The following is a 17,257-nucleotide window of genomic DNA, read 5'->3' as shown; positions in this document are numbered from 1 at the left end:
CACAACCCTCCAATGTCTATAGTTCATAGTTTATTTTGAAAGCAGTTGTGTTATAGTGTAGCTTGTTTCTTATGGACACACAGTGTCGTCCACACCTCTAACTGAGATCTGTTTATTACTGATGGATACAAGCTGAATATGTTCAATATTTAATCCCAGATTTGTACTTGCTTCAATAACTGACTCCACCCTATACTGCATCACGTTTGTCTGTTCATATATGAGCTAACATTAAGCTGCTGCATCTCTTGTGTTTGTTTTCATTTGCCAACACACTGATGATACCTGATGCTGGTTCTACCTGAGAACACTTTGGTGGTTTCCACTCTTATCATAGAGACAGCCCTGGTTGGGAGTCCACCTCTTGCCTGGACTTTGCATCTCTCCCTGTGCTTCTCTGAGTGCTCCTACTTTATTAGATTTTTTTTGGAGTTAACTGATGTTTGGTTGTAGTTGTGAACATGAGTGTGAACAATTGTTCTCTGTGACGGTCCAGCACCTGCCCAGAGTGTAGCCTGCCCCTCACCCTAACGGTGCGTTCACACCGAACGCGATAGACGCGAGCGAAAACGCCCCAAACGCCCCTAATTTGACGCGTGCACATTTGCACCTCAATGCGTGTCCAAGAAAAATCCATCGCGCGTCAAAATTGCATATTTTGACGCGCGTGAACCAGGAATGTGGGAGGAAGTTTTATTATGCCGCGCTTTTTCTCCGTCTGCGCGCCACTTTCGTGCGCCTTTTTCCCTCGCGGTGCAGGTGTGTATCTCTCGAATGAGGGTCATAGTTATGAGTGTTTTTGTGCTGTTTTTCTATTGGACGTGATGGTTATCAAAACCAAACATGATAAGTTTGGCAAGCGCAGGAGACACGACACGGAGGAGATTTGTCAATCAGGCTGCAGAATGCAATGTGCATTGTTGAAAGCTGTACGGTGCAATAACAAAAATCAGCGAAATGTGACGGGTGAACAGCGGGACCACTGTATACTGTTTTAGTAATAAACAAAATATATTCCTATATGACAACACGCATAAATTAACTGCCTACATTAATTCACTGTAAACCTTGTCCTTCTGACTGACACTCCCCTGCTGCCTCTCCGGGCTGTCCCTGGTCCTCGGGGGAAGTTCTCCACAGTCCGCACCATATTGCCGCTAGTCTCCTGCGGGGTGAGGAAGGGTCCAGAAACCCCATGACCATGAAGAACTTCCATCTCTTCCCGATCCTGCTGCAGACCCACTCCTCTTCTCCTTTTCTGTCCTCTTCTCCTTATTATATGTGTCCCTGAGGCTCTTCCACTTTCTCCTGCAGATGTCCTCTGAATAAACACATTATCTTGTTAGCGGAAAGGTATTTGTACATCAGTGGGAAAATAGCGGGACAGTACGCGTCACTACCTAGGTCAGAGCCACGTCACCAGCCTCCTGATTGGTTGTCGCGGCGCGAATTGACGCCGGAGTTCAGATTTTCCAACTCGAGCGGTAGAGGCGAAACACGCGTATGCACAAAATGCAACACAAAAACTCACGCGCGTGGTTTTTTTTCGCGAGTCAAACGCGCCAGGCGCTACACTGACGCGCGTTTCACGAGTTTTGGCGTTTTCGCGACGCAAATCTGCTTCCGAATTTTCGCCGGAAGCACAATCGCGTGTCATCGTGCTCTTTCCATTGACTTTACATGTGAACCTGACGCTCTGGCCGCCTCTTTCGCGTTCGGTGTGTGCGCACCGTAAGACAGCTGAGACAGGCTCCAGTCCCACTGTGACTTTGAACTGGATAAGGATGGATGGATGGATGGATGGATGATGACTCATGGATGGAGGATGGATGGATGGATGCATGAATGGATGGATGGAAGAATGAATGCATGGATGGATGGATGGATGAATGAATGCATGGATGGATGGATGGATGGATGGATGGATGAATGGATGGATGGATGGATGGATGGATGGATGGATGGATGGATGCATGGATGGATGGATGGATGGATGGATGGATGGATGAATGAATGGATGGATGGATGGATGGATGAATGAATGCATGGATGGATGGATGAATGCATGGATGGATGAATGAATGCATGGATGGATGAATGGATGAATGCATGGATGGATGGATGGATGGATGGATGGATGGATGGATTAAAGAGGGGTGTGTGAGGATTTTTAATGGCTACACTTTGTGCAGACCAAGTGTTCCTGTGTTTCACGTACACACAGAAACACGTAGATGACATCTTTCCCACTGCAGTAACATAAAGTAGTACAAGTGGCTTTACTCCCCGTCCCTCCTCCCTCCCACAGATAGTGAGCCATATGGCGGATGACAGATTAAAAATGTTTGTGCCTGCCCTGCCCATTGGATTACCAGCCCACTAATGGGGTATGAGTGTGTGTGAGACTGGGGGTGGGGGATTCTGCAGACCTTAGAGATAAAGAAAAGTACTGACTTTCTTGCGTGGCCTGTTTAAGCGTCCTTGAACAGGTAGTTGTAACTCTAGCTTTGTTTCTTTGTAACACATTTACCCATGAAGTAATTTTTTTGTCCCCCCTAAACAGGGCTCTAGACTAACTTTTTGACATGGGCGCACCGGTACGCCTAACTTAAAAAATTTAGGCGTACCGGCACAAAAGTTAGGCGTACCGGCACAAAAGTTAGGCGCACTCAAATTTTTCAACCGCTTCGCTTAACACCGCAGTTTTACATGTGCACCTTCTTTGGGGGGAGGTCCATACAGACAATATTCATTTCTAAATTATTAACTAACAATCTTGTGCTTAAAGTGCTTTGTCAATATTGTAGAAAATGTTAAACTTAATCATCATCTAGGCCTCCTCTGACGACCTGTTTGCTGTTGCATGCTGCTGAAAGGCAGTGGGGAGAGGGGACACTTGCGCAGTGCATTTATTGCAGCATATAATGTGTTTTCTGGATACACTGCTGCTTTTTCAGCATTCAAAGATTGATGGCACCGTGTCAGAGCACTGGCTATGAATTTCAGACGGATCAGTCCTTAACTTAACACAAAAGTTATCAATAGCTCTTTTCATCTTTTCTTATTACCCACAGCTACATCCACTTCTGTTGGGCCTAGGCTGCTCACTAGGGCTGGGTATCATCACTGATTTCTATAATCCATTCGATTCCGGTTCTCAAAGTCCTGATTCGATTCAGTTTAGCCTCAGACAGTCAGAAATATTATAATTCTGATCATTTATCAGTACTGACACTTGTGAGACTTCATCAGAATTGTGAACATCACAGCAGATGCCTTTGTGTCAAAGTAACTGAGAATAAAACACAGAAAAACATGAAGGAGATTTTCCTGGTCTGGCTTTTTATAGCAGATAACCTTAAAAATATTCTGCAATATTCTGCAATTTTGCATAATTTTAAGAAGTTTAAATTTCTTCAGTATTGAACAGCAGAAATTAGGCTTTCTTGTCCGAGGTCATTTACATGAAAAAAGAAAAAGACAGCGCTGTAAACAACGGTAGACTGGTGGGTAATAAGCGAATGAATAATCCAGAAAACAGAGATTTGAGACGGGAAACTGTTCTTGAACTACACACAGGGAGCTGTGTAGGAAGTGTAATTTTTATCATGGTGGAAGCAAAACAGCAAAAGTCAGAGGGAATTCATGACGACATTGATCAAATGTGAAGCGCAGTTTGCTGCTTCTTTTTGGCTCGGCGAATTTTGGTTGGAGAGACAAAACCTGCAGCTCAGAATCAGCGCAAAAAGCGGAAACACAGCGGACCCGACGCATCAGAATCGCTAAGCTCCGACAGCTTGTCCGTCTGCGGGCCGTCCGGTGAGAAAGCCGAGAAAGACAAAGCTGATTCTGATGCGTCGGGTCGCTCTGTGTTTACTTCTTTGTGTGGAATCCGTTAATGAATTGATATCGCCTTATTAAAGCTACTCACCTCCCTCTTCTACCTGCACTTTCCACTGGACCACGGCCAATCAGAGAGGTCCCGCCCCTGACTATCTCTGATTGGTTTAGTCCACGATAGGGGCATAATGTGTGTCTGCTGTTGACAACATGGAGAGTTGCAGAGATTTTTTTTTGTTACCCAAACAGGTGCGACCAAATGTTGGTAACAGTTGGTCGCACCGGTGCGACCAAATGTTTTTTTTTAGTCGCACCACGGAAAAATTTGGTCGCATTTGCGACCAAATTGGTCGCACTCTAGAGCCCTGCCCCTAAATGAATGAGCATTTTGGCAAATGACAGTGAAAAAAAAAAATTACCATCATTAAGTAAATTACAAGGAGGAGAAGTGAAACTGAAGAAGTGTGTTGGATGCCAGAGCAGTCTAAGTGCAGATGTGTCGATAAGGTCAGGATTAATTTTCCACTTCCACGAGTGTGCTCGGGTCCACAGGTGGTTTCTAACTTACTCTTTGTTACTCCGGTAATAAAAGGCCTTTTGGTGATAAAAACCAGAGTTCTTCCATTGCCCAGGTGTAGCTGATAATAAATAGCTTTGTCACTTTTTTATGATCTTAACTCTTCATCGGCCGCTCATCGAAATACTTGATGATGAGTGTGAAGCAGCAGGAAGGAGAATTAGCACCTCCCCCTCACCTGTGAGGCATCGGGGAGGTGTTTGCAAGGAAACTGAAGCAAAAGGAAATCAAGATTAAGGCCATGAGTGTTCTTTTTTATAATTGTACCTGAATTACACCATGACCATTACAACAGTGTAATAATATGTACTTAAGTATTGTATGTACCCCATTTAGTATGTTCCAGCACATCCCAGTCGCCTCTTCCCCTGCCTGTCTCTGCTCCAGCTGTCAAATCAAAGGCTGAATGTGAAAAAGACTTCAGGTTGATTGTTCTGTGTTTTCTGATGCAATGGCTACAGGAGGAACACATCATACTTTAACAGGTTTTAGAGGCATTACAAAGTTTTTGGACCTTACTGTTCGAACATTGTACTCTACAGTATAGTTTGGGTTTTTCTGCAGTGTCTCAGTTTGTTCTGTTTGTTCATACAGATACAGGTACTACACATGACCCAGCTGCAGTTAAGATGGCCTGGTGTTTTCACATAGGAAGCATCATTCTTCTTACTCTACATCTGCTGTGGAGACTAACAGCCTCCACCACAACCTCAGACAGCAAACTGTACTCATGGATTTGTCCCTTGTAGTACTGGATTGGACTTGCTCAGATTGGACTGGTTTTCACTTTTTGAACCATGTTCCTCACCATTCATTTAAATGATTTATTTCTAGTCAGTTTCTATTCATTCATAGAAAACCCCAGAGCTCCTTTCTCATGGGCTTGCACTCGCTCTCCACAATGAGAGGTCTTTCTCCCTACGCTAACATATTCACTGTGGTTTAGCAGATCTTTTTAACAGTGAGGTTATTGTGTGAGTCATGACCTAGAAGAGTGCAAAGAGAATGAGGACATTTACCTCCCTGATGTCCCACACAAGGACACACACATGCACACGGAGAACACAACACGGCCACGTCGGGACCTCACGTCTGAAGCTAATGTTAGACAGCACACCATTAATTGTGCTGCCATGAAAAGGTCTGTGTGACTTTTAATTTGCATTCAGTCCATCAGGATCAATACGCCCCTGCTCTGGGCTACAGTGTGACATAGATCTGTATTAGGACAACACTGCGTCTGCTTCCATTAAACAGTGATTGAAGTAAGCGTTGGAGACCACGGTGCCACAGAAAAGTCACCGAGAGGGACGAGTGTAAAAAATCCCGATGATCTAAATAGTGACAAATGGTCAGTGTGCTGCCCTCAACAGTTTTTACAGGAGATGTAGGACAGCACTTTAGCACGTCCTCCCAGCATGCACTGGAAAAGTTTAATTTCCAGTATGGATGATGGTATGTAGGAGAAGGTCACATCAGGGCAGGCTGTGCTGCAACACAACAAGACCAATATCTATGGCCTTGAAACTGACTGTGCGCTGTTATGTAGTGCAATAGAGATTAGTGGGCGGAGCTTCTTTGATGCCTCACAATGTCCAAAGAAAAATCCGTCTTTGTATGAGAACAGGAGCGAAATGTTGTGTGACACTGACTCACAGGAGCAGTTAATGTGAGCACAGAGCGCTGTTTGACACACAGCTGTGCACATGATAAACACCTGTAGCTGTCGTGGAGCACACCGAAGCTCGGACGCCCTCATGACGCCACGTTAATATGTTGTTGTTTTAGGCTTTTTCCAAACACAGTCAAGTGGAAGCTGCAGAGGGTTTTTATCACTTTTAGTGGAAAACAAATATATATATTAACAAAAATGAGGCCCATGTTTGCCTCATAATGCCTGCCGTGTCTGCGGTGGTCCTGCCCCTGCCTTGTTTAGCATGCCACCCAATCACCTCCACCCTCTCCTCCCTCGTCATGCATAGCTGGGCTGGTGGGTGTAAAAATAGCCGGGTTGGGAGGGGGTGGAATACGAGGGGTTGTTAGTCAATGGTCATTGAGTTGGAACTTGTAATGAGGAAACAGTAGCACTCTGCTGCCTGTACTTACAGGCACCCAGTCAAGTGGTGCAACAAGGACTGAACCTCATCCCTGCTGTATGGTAGCCTGTAAGCTTTTAGGGGGAGGGGAAGGAGGGACAGGGAGTGGATTATCAGCCTGATTAACTCACTTAGACTCCTTTACATTCTGATGAAAGAGACTTAAATAAGTTGAACCATGGGCAACACAGCCATGTGTAAGGTGTGCGGCTCAGACAAGGGCCTGAGGACCGCTGGGAGCCCGGCTCAGCTAGATCACAATGCTTTGCCAGACTTCTACTGCATGGAGCATTTTCCTGTGCAGCGTCCTCTGAATCTGGTAAGCGCTCACACTGACAGGTGCAGTACACACAGCTAGGACGCTCCTCTTTGTTTCCAAAGTATTTTAGGAGATTCGAGTAGCTTCTTTGAAGCACTCAGAAGTTTTATTTTGGTCTCTGTCAGGACTCTTTGTTGTCACCAAGTGTTTTCATTACATTAGCTGCCTTTGCATCAACGTGGTCTGACTTTTATTCCTCCTCAGCTCTTTACTGAAAGCATTCACAGCAGACTTTGTGTTTGCCTTTGAGTTCGATGTAAACAGACATGTATCTATGTTGGTGTCTAAATGGTTTTGTGTGCTATTTTCTCCCCTCTCTTCAAAGGCCAGTGTGACATTTGTGTTACTAAAGTGTCCCAGCACAGCAGCATGTGGGCTCTTGGAGCTAATTTGAAAAGCAATGTAATCACTTCAGCAGCATGCTGTTGGGAACACAAGACCAGAAAATATCACTTCTTTAGTCTGGTGTCAGTTTTAGTGCGTGGCTTGTCCCGCAGGAACATTTGAGTATATGTGTCAGTGAAACAGTTTGTTTGGGTCTTAATTCAGTTACTGACTGTGCAATAAGTGTGTCTCACAGGAGTTTGGAGCGGTCTGTGAATGCACTCTGGTTCCTAATGTATTTTCTGACAGTGGAAATTTAGTTTGGATTCAATTCATTAGAGGCTCACTTGGTCAGCTGTAAGTAGGTGACTACACAAGTCTTTGGAGCTCTGTTGACACCCTTTGTTCCAAAGGTAATCCCTCACATTGAGATCAGCTGAGTTCCTATAAACACATGATTCCTAATATTTTCACCCCTGTCGAGCCATCGAGTGATCCCTCCTGATATATACGTTTCATGTTATGATTAAGGTAATCACTCAGGTATGACCTTACACTGACCTTTTTCTCCATGAGCACAAGTGGACTAAAGCATGAGAGCAAACTACACTTCATAGCAGAACATTCCCGCTGTCACAGAGCAAAGGACACAGAATATTTGCATGGCTGACGGAACTACAGCAACAGGGGGGCGATCGTGGCTCAAGAGTTGGGAGTTCGCCTTGTAATCGGAAGGTTGCCTGTTCGAGCCCCGGCTCCGACAGTCTCGGTCGTTGTGTCCTTGGGCAAGACACTTCACCCGTTGCCTACTGGTGGTGGTCAGAGGGCCCGGTGGCGCCAGCGTCCGGCAGCCTCGCCTCTGTCAGTGCGCCCCAGGTTGGCTGTGGCTACAATGTAGCTGCCATCACCAGTGTGTGAATGTGTGTGTGAATGGGTGGATGACTGGTTGTGTAAAGCGCTTTGGGGTCCTTAGGGACTAGTAAAGCGCTATACAAATACAGGCCATTTACCATTTATGCTCGCGTGGAACCATTTTGGTAATTTTGTTATTTATTTGGCAAATTCTGGTCAGTTTCTGAAACAGCGTTTGCTGCTCGCTCCAGAGCGCCACCTCACAGTGCCACCTCACAGCGCCACCTCAACCGAACAGGACTCAGCTGTTCATGCACACCTGAAGGAGAAGGACACTCTTTCCATGATGGAAATCACACTTTGACATTTCACAGATGGACATGATGATAATAATGAATCTATCCAGTCAACACTCGCCTCCACTCTGCAGGCTTTTAGCATCTTTGAGCGCCTTGTTTTGGTGTAATATCTTTACTGTTTAGCTTCGACACTGCTGTTTACTTTCTGTTTGTCTCATTAATGTGTTTTATATAACAGCAACCTTCCCTCGTCTGTGACACACATCCTGTTTTTAGACATGGACAGCTCAGTGTCTCGACCTGTGAACTTTGGTCTCCTCTTACTCTGACGTGTTGCAGTCAAGTGCTTGAAAGGTCCGACTACATCCTCCTGCTACTTTAACAAAGAGCAGTTTATGCTCCAGGTCCTACATCAGTGATCCGGATGTTAACACGTCTAGGCAAAGATTTGATTGGCTGGAAACAGTCATGTTTAGTTCAGCTACCATTATTCATGGTAGTAATGAAACATCAGACTGGTAACTGTGTCAGAATTTAATGCCGGTCCGTTTATGCCAACTCGACCACCATGAAGGTGTTTTTTTGTCAGCGGCACAAACAGAGCAGCACCAACAGGTGAAGTGCAGTTGCTAATAAACACAGATACTGTTGTTCCATCCAGCTAGAAATAGAACATGTTCCTTCATTCAGTGTCAAGCTAATGTTTTTTTATTATGTTGTTTTTAATCCAGGCTAAATGTCCTCATTAAAAAAATCATAATCTGGAGGTTAGTTGGGTCAGTTTAGGTTAAGTTGCTGGTTAGTAGGAGAGTTACTGGATGACTTTGTCCCCACCTCTTTATAACTGTTTTATTTTTCACTGCCTAACTTTAGTGTTAACATGGTCTGTTCTCACACATGAAGGCCAAACTGGTTATTGGTTTTTTTTAAAAAAGTAGTAAAAATATCTAGTTTTCAGTTGCCATTAGTTAGTTTTAGGGTCCAAAGTGAATCAGCAGGGCTTGGAAAAAGAACTGTGCAGCCACAGTTTGAAGAATTTACTAGAAATAAAGTTTTTAAGATGACAGGATGAGTTAGAGAGCGTGACACAACCTTTACAAATTGTTCAAAAGAAGTGTTTTTGGCTTCATTTGCTAGCTTTGCTGAACAGCCTTGTCACTATGGTTACCATGTCACTATGCTTGTCTCCATGGTAACTGGAAGGGGTATGGATGCTCCCAGCCTTAGCACGAGTACCTCACAGTATTCGTGTTGGGGACAGCTTGCATTATTGAGAGAGCTCCTGGTGCTCTGCAGGTTTGAGGTCATGTGTTGGTGAAGAGCATGAACAGCCCTTTGTAACGTCAGGTTTCATGATGTCATGAAGACACAAGCTGAAGCATCAGTGAGAACAGACGGACACTGTGTCCGTGATGTTCTCACAGGCAGCAGCTTCATGTAGCTGCAGGTTTGTCTGTGCTCCTTAACCAGGAGTTATGTCTGTGTTCAGTTTTCGAAGGACGACGGCTGCTGCAGTTCCCACCTTCTCTCCAGTGTTTCTCATTCAAAGCCTCGCTTGTCTGAAGGTCCTGTTGGTCTTCATGTTGCTATAGCAACCAGCCAGTGGCAGAGATGATTAGGGCGTAATGTGACTCGGCAGCTCAAAGGGGAACGTGAGGATACTATCAGGCTCCACTGTGGTGTGAGCATGAAGACACGTATCTAAGCTTGTCTTTAATGTGGTTTCTTTTTTATTCAGAAAATTAAACTGGGATATTACAGCAACACAGATTTAAGTGTTAACAATATATTTTAAAGTATAATTTTATTAGTGATAGATTGTTGTAAGTTGGCTTAATTTCCCTGTGGTGGAGAGAATCTCTGGGTCGTATATACTAATGAATATTTGATTTGAATAAAAGGGGACTAGTTCCAGATCGGGCGCCTGCACGGCGTCGGTAGGAAAAGGATAAAGTGATGCAGTGCAGTTCCCTGCAGTAGCCAGGTGGTAGTTGACTGCAGGTGAGTTGGAAACATCAGATCAAGGCTGCGTGTCTGAAACAAGTATCGCTGCTGCAGTGTCAGTGCTTGTTCTCTCTGTGCTTGTCTGTCTACATGAACGGCTATCATTCAAATTCTTTGGCAACCTTTGACCTTGATGGCTAATAATAGATCTCTCCTCCTGAAAACAAGCAGTGTTGTTGCTGTATCTGACCCCTGAACTCCTCTAACACAATCTGAGTGCAGTAAGCATCACGCAGTGTTTTTCTGCAGCAGGAGCAGAGAGCTTGATTTAAGTTTGGTGGAGGAAAACGCTGAATCACTGTCCTCACAGTCCTGGTCTGTTTCCAACTGCATCAGCATCCAAGAACAGGGAATGTCCTTCACAGCAGGGACGTTTCTGTGCACTGAGGAGGATCAGTGGTGCAAATGCATTGATGATATTTTGTGCAGTGGGATTTTTGGCACTTTAATTTAGACTTTTTATGGAAAACTTAAAAATAGATCATTGCTATTGATGAAGGCACAAAAGCTTCCTTTTGCAGAACTAGGTGCTTTTTTTCTTTAAATGCAAACATAATTACTGAAGGCTCACCAGGTAACACTGGACATTGTAAGATGGCGTTTCTGTGTATCGTCATTAGAAATGAACAGGAGTCTGTGTGCGATGTTCTCAGACAGCTAAATAAAGTATGTGTTTTGTAAAGTGTGCTTCTTTTCTGTTTCTTCCAGTCGGACAGTAACACAAGTTTCCTGCGAGCAGCAAGAGCGGGGAACGTCGACAAGGTTTTGGAATATCTGAAAGGGGGCGTGGACATCAGTACCTGCAATCAGGTAGGAAAACAATGTTACACAGTACACATCCAGACCTACTGTCAGTCTTACACTAATGGCTGCACAGTATGGGCCACAAAGAATAACCATTGGGCTTTTGCCTTGGTGCATGCTGGGTAGTTTTTACTTTTTGTCCAACTGCCAATATATTGATTGTTTCTTCTGAATTGGTGTTTCTGATCGATTTGGCTTCTGTGTAAGAATTAAAAATGGCAAGAGTCTGTAAGCTTGAACACGAAACTTTACCAAGTAGCTTCTGTGGGTTTGTCTCTAAAAATAATCAGAATTTCAGCAGCACTAACAATACACAGTTTCATAGTTGGTAGTAATCAGGCAGACAGAGCTCTTTATTTCTGTCAGGTGAGTTTAGAATTCCAACAATGACCCATTTTGTTCTGCCGCGGCTCTTAGGTCAGAAATATTCACCTATTTAGCAAATAAACATTGTAAATTTCACAGGAAACTGTGTGAGTGGTGACTCATAACCACTGCCCTGCCCTACAACAGTAACCTGTCAGTGATCCTGAGACTGTTGATGTTATGTAAGCTTAGAGCGAGTTAGCATATTGTCACGTATCTTTGCCTTAACAGTTTGCTGTGAAAAAGCTTGAGGCCTCACAGTCACAGCAGCATTTCCAAATCCAGTGGCCACGCCCCTTTTTATACACAGTCTGGTTCCAGATCATGTGTTACTTGTCATGTACAGCTGATTAGGTCTGGTTTGCTCCCACACACGAGTCTCCCTGCTCGCCTGTGTTGTCTCAGCACTGCAGGTGAAGCATTGAACAAACAAACAAAAGTGATGTCTGCAAATGTACCTGTTAGCTGAGCCTACTGCTTTGTCTATATGGGTAGTTATTGTTTACTACACATGAATGGTTCTTTGGTTATTCCGAAGCAGGTAGTGGTAATCCTTCTTGTGTTATTGTATAATCAAATAATGTCCCTTCATCCCTGTGAGGGCGAAGACTGTTTGATTGAAGGGAGGTGCTTTATTTAGGTCCAGTCATTATCTGCTCTCCTCTCATGTATCAGAATTCCAGCCGTGGATGAGACGGGACACTGAAAGCTGATAGGAAGTAAATAGTCCTGCCCTGGCAACAGTCATAATGAGCAACACAGTAAACAGAAGTCACACGAAGTGGAAATCTAAGAGTTGCTGGTGTCCATGGTGTGTGAAGATGTTTGTGTCATTAACATCGTAGAAATGCTGTGAATGCTGTTTCAGTGTTGTGGGTGGAGTGACGTTGGCGTGGATCACTTTGTGTTTCGAACATATTCTGAGCACTGACATTAAAGTGTGTCTGTCTCGTACCGTGTGCTGCTGTTGAGAACATAACTGAGTGGCAAAGGTTAAACGCAGCTTCAATGTTCCGAAGTAAATACACAAAATTAAACATCTGTGTATCAATGTCAAGCCAGAGGCAACAGAGACATGCAGCACATGCTTGTCCCAGTCTGTGCTACTCGTCTCTTACTTTCTACAAATGAGTCATTGGCTGCAGCATCAAACACTGAACCATGCTGCTGAATCATTGTCTGCTCCTCAGTCACACTTTGCATGTGTCACTGTGTAAAAGATTGTGTGATTGTGATTTTTGGTGTCGAGTCACAAACCTTATATTTATTTCATGAACTGAAAGCTTCTGGGCGTTGGGTGCTGTGACCAGCCAACTGTCAGGGTTGGACCTTGGTAACGTTTACGGCTGATTTTGCCAATTCTACAGTCAAATTTGAACATTCAGCCTCACTCATGTTAACATTCAGAGGATTTGACACAATTACATTTTCCAACAAACCCACCATGAATTATCACCCAACTCTAAAGGTATAAAACTTTGTTGCATATTTTAGTTCATTGTTCTGGATCTCACTGTATTTAACGAAGCTTGATGGCAGACCTGTCTCTTAACCAGGTATCAGAGTTAATGTTGATGGTGTGCTTTGCTTTTATGTGCCATCTTCAACAACAGAGCTCGGCCTCTCCTCCAACCAGTCACATGCTGACATGTTACTGTAGACTTCTGATATATTCTGATATAGGGATGAGAAACAGTTGCCACCATAAACCTTCAGTTAATTTAAAGAGTCATCTCTATGGCTCAGAGACTGAAACGCTCATGTTACTATTATTTTTCATGAGGTAAACTAAGACATAAACACAGTGTAGCTTACAGATTAGGACAATCAATACATGAATTGGTTCACTTAACTGTGTTTAAATTCAGCATCATGCTAATAGTTAAGAACAATGATCTTCAACATTTCCTTTAATAATGATGAGACTTCCCCAGTGAATAGTGGCATCAGTGTTTGCTGTGTCCAGATGCTTGTTGTAGCTCCAAACCTGCAGCACAGATGAGGCGCACTGATCATAACTGCTTCAGTTCCCTGAGACGACTGCAGGCCTAAATTTGATTTTCACCTCATCACACTTGCATTGCTTTAAATATCCTTGTGTAATAGATCGGACCGATAATTGTGAATTTCCTCCGAAGTATTGTGTTCATGTGATGGAGAAGTGGGTGGAGCAGTCATGGAGCAGGACAAAGGGGATAGTGAATGAAGGGTGGGTGTAACAAGAGGAAAGGGGCTCTCAGAGGTGATGGACTGTTGCAACATCAGCTTATGCTCAACATAAGTGCACAAAGAAGAGAGCAGATGTAGCAGGACAGGTTTTTGCATAGGTGACCAAATAATACATGAGAGCAATTAAAAGGTTGTACACAGGAGATTATTAACTCAGAGAACTTTGTTTTCTATTTGACATCCTTTACTTTGTTATTGTGCTTTAGGCCAAAGGAAACCTAAAACCATTCATCTCTGCAGTCTGATTGGTCGCATGTCTTAAAAAAAGGAAGAGCTGTTTGCTGCTCAATCCTCTTACATTTATATGCAATACAATAGTCCAGACTAAAGAGAGGGATCAGTAGTTTTGTTTTGGACTAGAGCTGAAGATGCACTAGTTGTAATAATCCAGAGCTACACGAGAGCCGAGTTTCAGACATAACAACTGATCCAAAGGCAACAGCACTAATGCATATTCCTCTCTGCTACTTAACCAGCTGCTGATACAAACTCAAGTACAGTCAGTCAGATTCACCATTCACCTTTAACCTATATAACCAGATGGCCATTAGCTTCAGGGGGCTATTTGATGATAGGGGTGGGGGTTGAAAATGGAGTGTTTATTCTTAGCCTTTCAGAATAAATGTTTACAACATTTACAGTGGGTTTTTCCTGGTGGATTAGAGAGTTGGTCCCTGTGCCTTCGGGTCGGGGACAGTACCCGGCCTTCTCATAGCCTCTGGGTGGGATGCTCAAGGGTGATCCATCTGGTTACTCTGTTGTCCTACTGAGAGCCTTCAATCCTCACACGGGCAGCAACCCTGGAGGAGCTGGTGACCTGGAGGGGTGTGATTGGAAGGAATGGCCTGCTTGTTCTGAACCCGAGTGGGTCCCAGCAGGCAAAGCAAAAGCAGCTCGAGCAGTAGTTGAAGCAAACACTCAGGTGCTGGAGGAGGAGGTCAGTGAGGCCACTGAAAAAGACTTTCAGACTTCCTCACAATGGAAGCTGTCAGGCTAATCAGGAGGGAAGGCTTGTTCTGGTCACATGCTGTATAACAGGGTGCTGCTGACTTCAGGTGGATATCGTCTGGTGGTGGAAGGAATACTTACTTGACCTCCTTAATCCCACTGACTATACGTTTTGTATAGAAAGCCGTCTGTGGACCCTTTAACAAAAGGGGGAGCGGAGGTTAGGGGGGTCTCACTCCTCAGCCTCCTTGGGAAGGTCTGACCCAGGGCTCTGGACAGGGGAGTTAGCTCATTGGTCAAACCTCAGCATCAGGAGCAACAGTGAGGTTTTCGTCCTGGTCGTGGACCAGCTCTTTATTCTGTCTGTATTTATTCACACGTTCTGAGGAATGAAGTGTACATTTGTTTTGTAGAGTTAGAGGAGGCGTTGGACCCACGGTGGGTCCTGTGGTGGGTGCTTTGGGACTGTGAGCTGTTTGGTCCCTGTGTAACCATGGTGAACACACTGAAGGCATGTGATTTACACAACCTCTTTACATTTCAGTGCCCTCCAAAGGTGTGTTTAGGTGTGATCAGGTGCTCCTCAAACCAGATTTCCTGTACCTGTAAGTCCCTCAAGAGAGTGTGGATTCAGTTCTGAGAACCTCCCTTTGTTAACACTTAGTAGTGGCGTGGTGCAGTACGTGTCTTGTTGTATCCTTTAAGGCAAACCTTTTGAATAGCAGACACCAGGATCAGTGATGCTCACGTAGGCCAGCGTAACTGCAGAAACTGTATTCATTTATTCTTCACATTAAATGCGTACATATAGACCCAGCTCAGGTCTGGGCTTTTCCTGCACTTCACTTTGTCTCTCTCTCTTTTCGAGCATGTGTTCTTTCCTCCTCTATGCTGCCTATTTTCAACTACTAACCTACCCTGACAAAAGAAGTGCTGTAGCTTGTTTCATCCATTGATGTGATGCAGTCGGAGCTTTATGTTTATAGAAAGCTTTTCCTAAGAACTTTATTTTAGCCTAATGTTACTCCAACTGCTCGGACTTTGTCCAAATACACACGAATCCCAACTGCATCTAAACCACAGCTGTGGTGTTTAAGACACTGTAGAAATCAAGTTTGCTTTTAGAAATGTCTCAGCACGAGTCAGAGTGTGTAACATGTGTTTGTGTTCACATGATGAGCATTTCTGTAAGTAAACACGATGAAGAACATAACGAACCCCGTAAACCTTTTGCTCTTGTGTCACTTTCTAATCCTTAGTTTTGATGGTCAGTCTCCCACATTTGTCCCACTAGGTTTGTTGAGTCATTGCGCAGCTGCTTCACCCATGACACTCGTGCACTTGTGCAATACAGATATTAACAGAGGTCAGGAGTGATTTACAAGTTGAAATGTAATCTAGGAATCTACAGTTTCCATCACAAACCAGTATTAATACAGTAACACCTACAACTTAAACACACGCACACACACACAACTATTTTTAACTTTATACCCAGAACTGGACCTGATCCACATCAGCATAACATGGCTCAACATCTAACACAACCTTATGAGTCAGCCAGTCCTTGCACCACATGTGAGGGTGAAGCCTTTCACACTTTCAAAAGATGGAGGCAGAGAAAGAAAGGCAGGCACCCTTAGTGGGGGACCTAGACGAGGAGGTAATACCTTCTCTTTCCCTTTGCAAACGTGTCTCTTTGTTGTCCTTGGGTCTGCACGTCTGACGTTTGCCTCCCACGTTTTTTTCCAGAATGGTCTTAATGCGTTGCACCTGGCAGCCAAGGAGGGGCACATAGATCTGGTCCAGGAGTTGCTGGACAGGGGTGCAGCTGTGGACTCAGCCACAAAGGTAAGACCTTCTCATTTTCTCACTCAGGGTAACATGAAAGGAGTCACATATACAGCACACAGTGAGTCTCAGTGGAGTCTGTATGGTTGAGTTAGTATGTGAGTATGTAAAGCTAAAATCTTAACACATTACTTTGAGTTCAGAAGGTCAGATAATAAACAATCAGTAGGTTGACTCGAGTAAACAAAGAATTAAACACAAAGATAAATTTACATAACTAATGAAAGTGTGAGTCATGTTTGTCCTCGGACCCACGTGTGTTAAAGTGTTGTGAACACCATATGCAGGATTACAGCGCTTCAGCCATCCTCAACCTACAGCTTCATGACCTTTGAACTTTTCTCTGGGCTCTGACACCCTGCACTGAAACTTTAAGCCTGGCAGGCATGAAGCCCACAGACCACTCACTGTACAGGCTGTCACTCAGTCTTTGTGTGTGTGTGTGTGTGTGTGTGTGTGTGTGTGTGCTTGGGGTTACAATAAGGAGAATCTGTATGTGTTTTGGGAATTAGATTTTATTTTATTTTAAGAAAAATGAGTTTAAAGTTATGATTTATTCATTGAGAAAAAACCGTTTCTACATGTGATTTATTGGACAGCAGGGAAAGTGGAAACATGGTTTTCTAAACTCTAAACCTCAGTGCTACAGTGTAGCTGATGATCAATAAACACATAATGTGAGGTATGTGTTCACCTTGGTCTATGCTGTGTTATCAGGATCAGATTATTTTAAGATATATTTATAGAT

The 17,257-nt window shown here is 44.0% G+C and overlaps 1 protein-coding gene across 1 annotated transcript in view; it reads left to right on the top strand.

The window, feature by feature from the left end:
• Positions 1 to 17,257, top strand: part of LOC116328974 (ankyrin-2-like) — an 86,073-nt gene that overhangs the window by 9,903 nt on the left and 58,913 nt on the right. The window contains exons 2-3 of the mRNA XM_039608771.1: positions 11,020 to 11,121; positions 16,411 to 16,509. Coding sequence (XP_039464705.1) covers positions 11,020 to 11,121; positions 16,411 to 16,509 — 201 coding nt within the window. The remainder of the gene's footprint in view (positions 1 to 11,019; positions 11,122 to 16,410; positions 16,510 to 17,257) is intronic.

The sequence above is a fragment of the Oreochromis aureus genome, linkage group 3 (assembly GCF_013358895.1).
Source record: "Oreochromis aureus strain Israel breed Guangdong linkage group 3, ZZ_aureus, whole genome shotgun sequence".
Classification (NCBI taxonomy): Eukaryota; Metazoa; Chordata; class Actinopteri; order Cichliformes; family Cichlidae; genus Oreochromis; species Oreochromis aureus.
The sequence above is the reverse complement of the archived record's forward strand: the minus strand, read 5'-3'. Positions and strand labels throughout refer to the sequence as shown.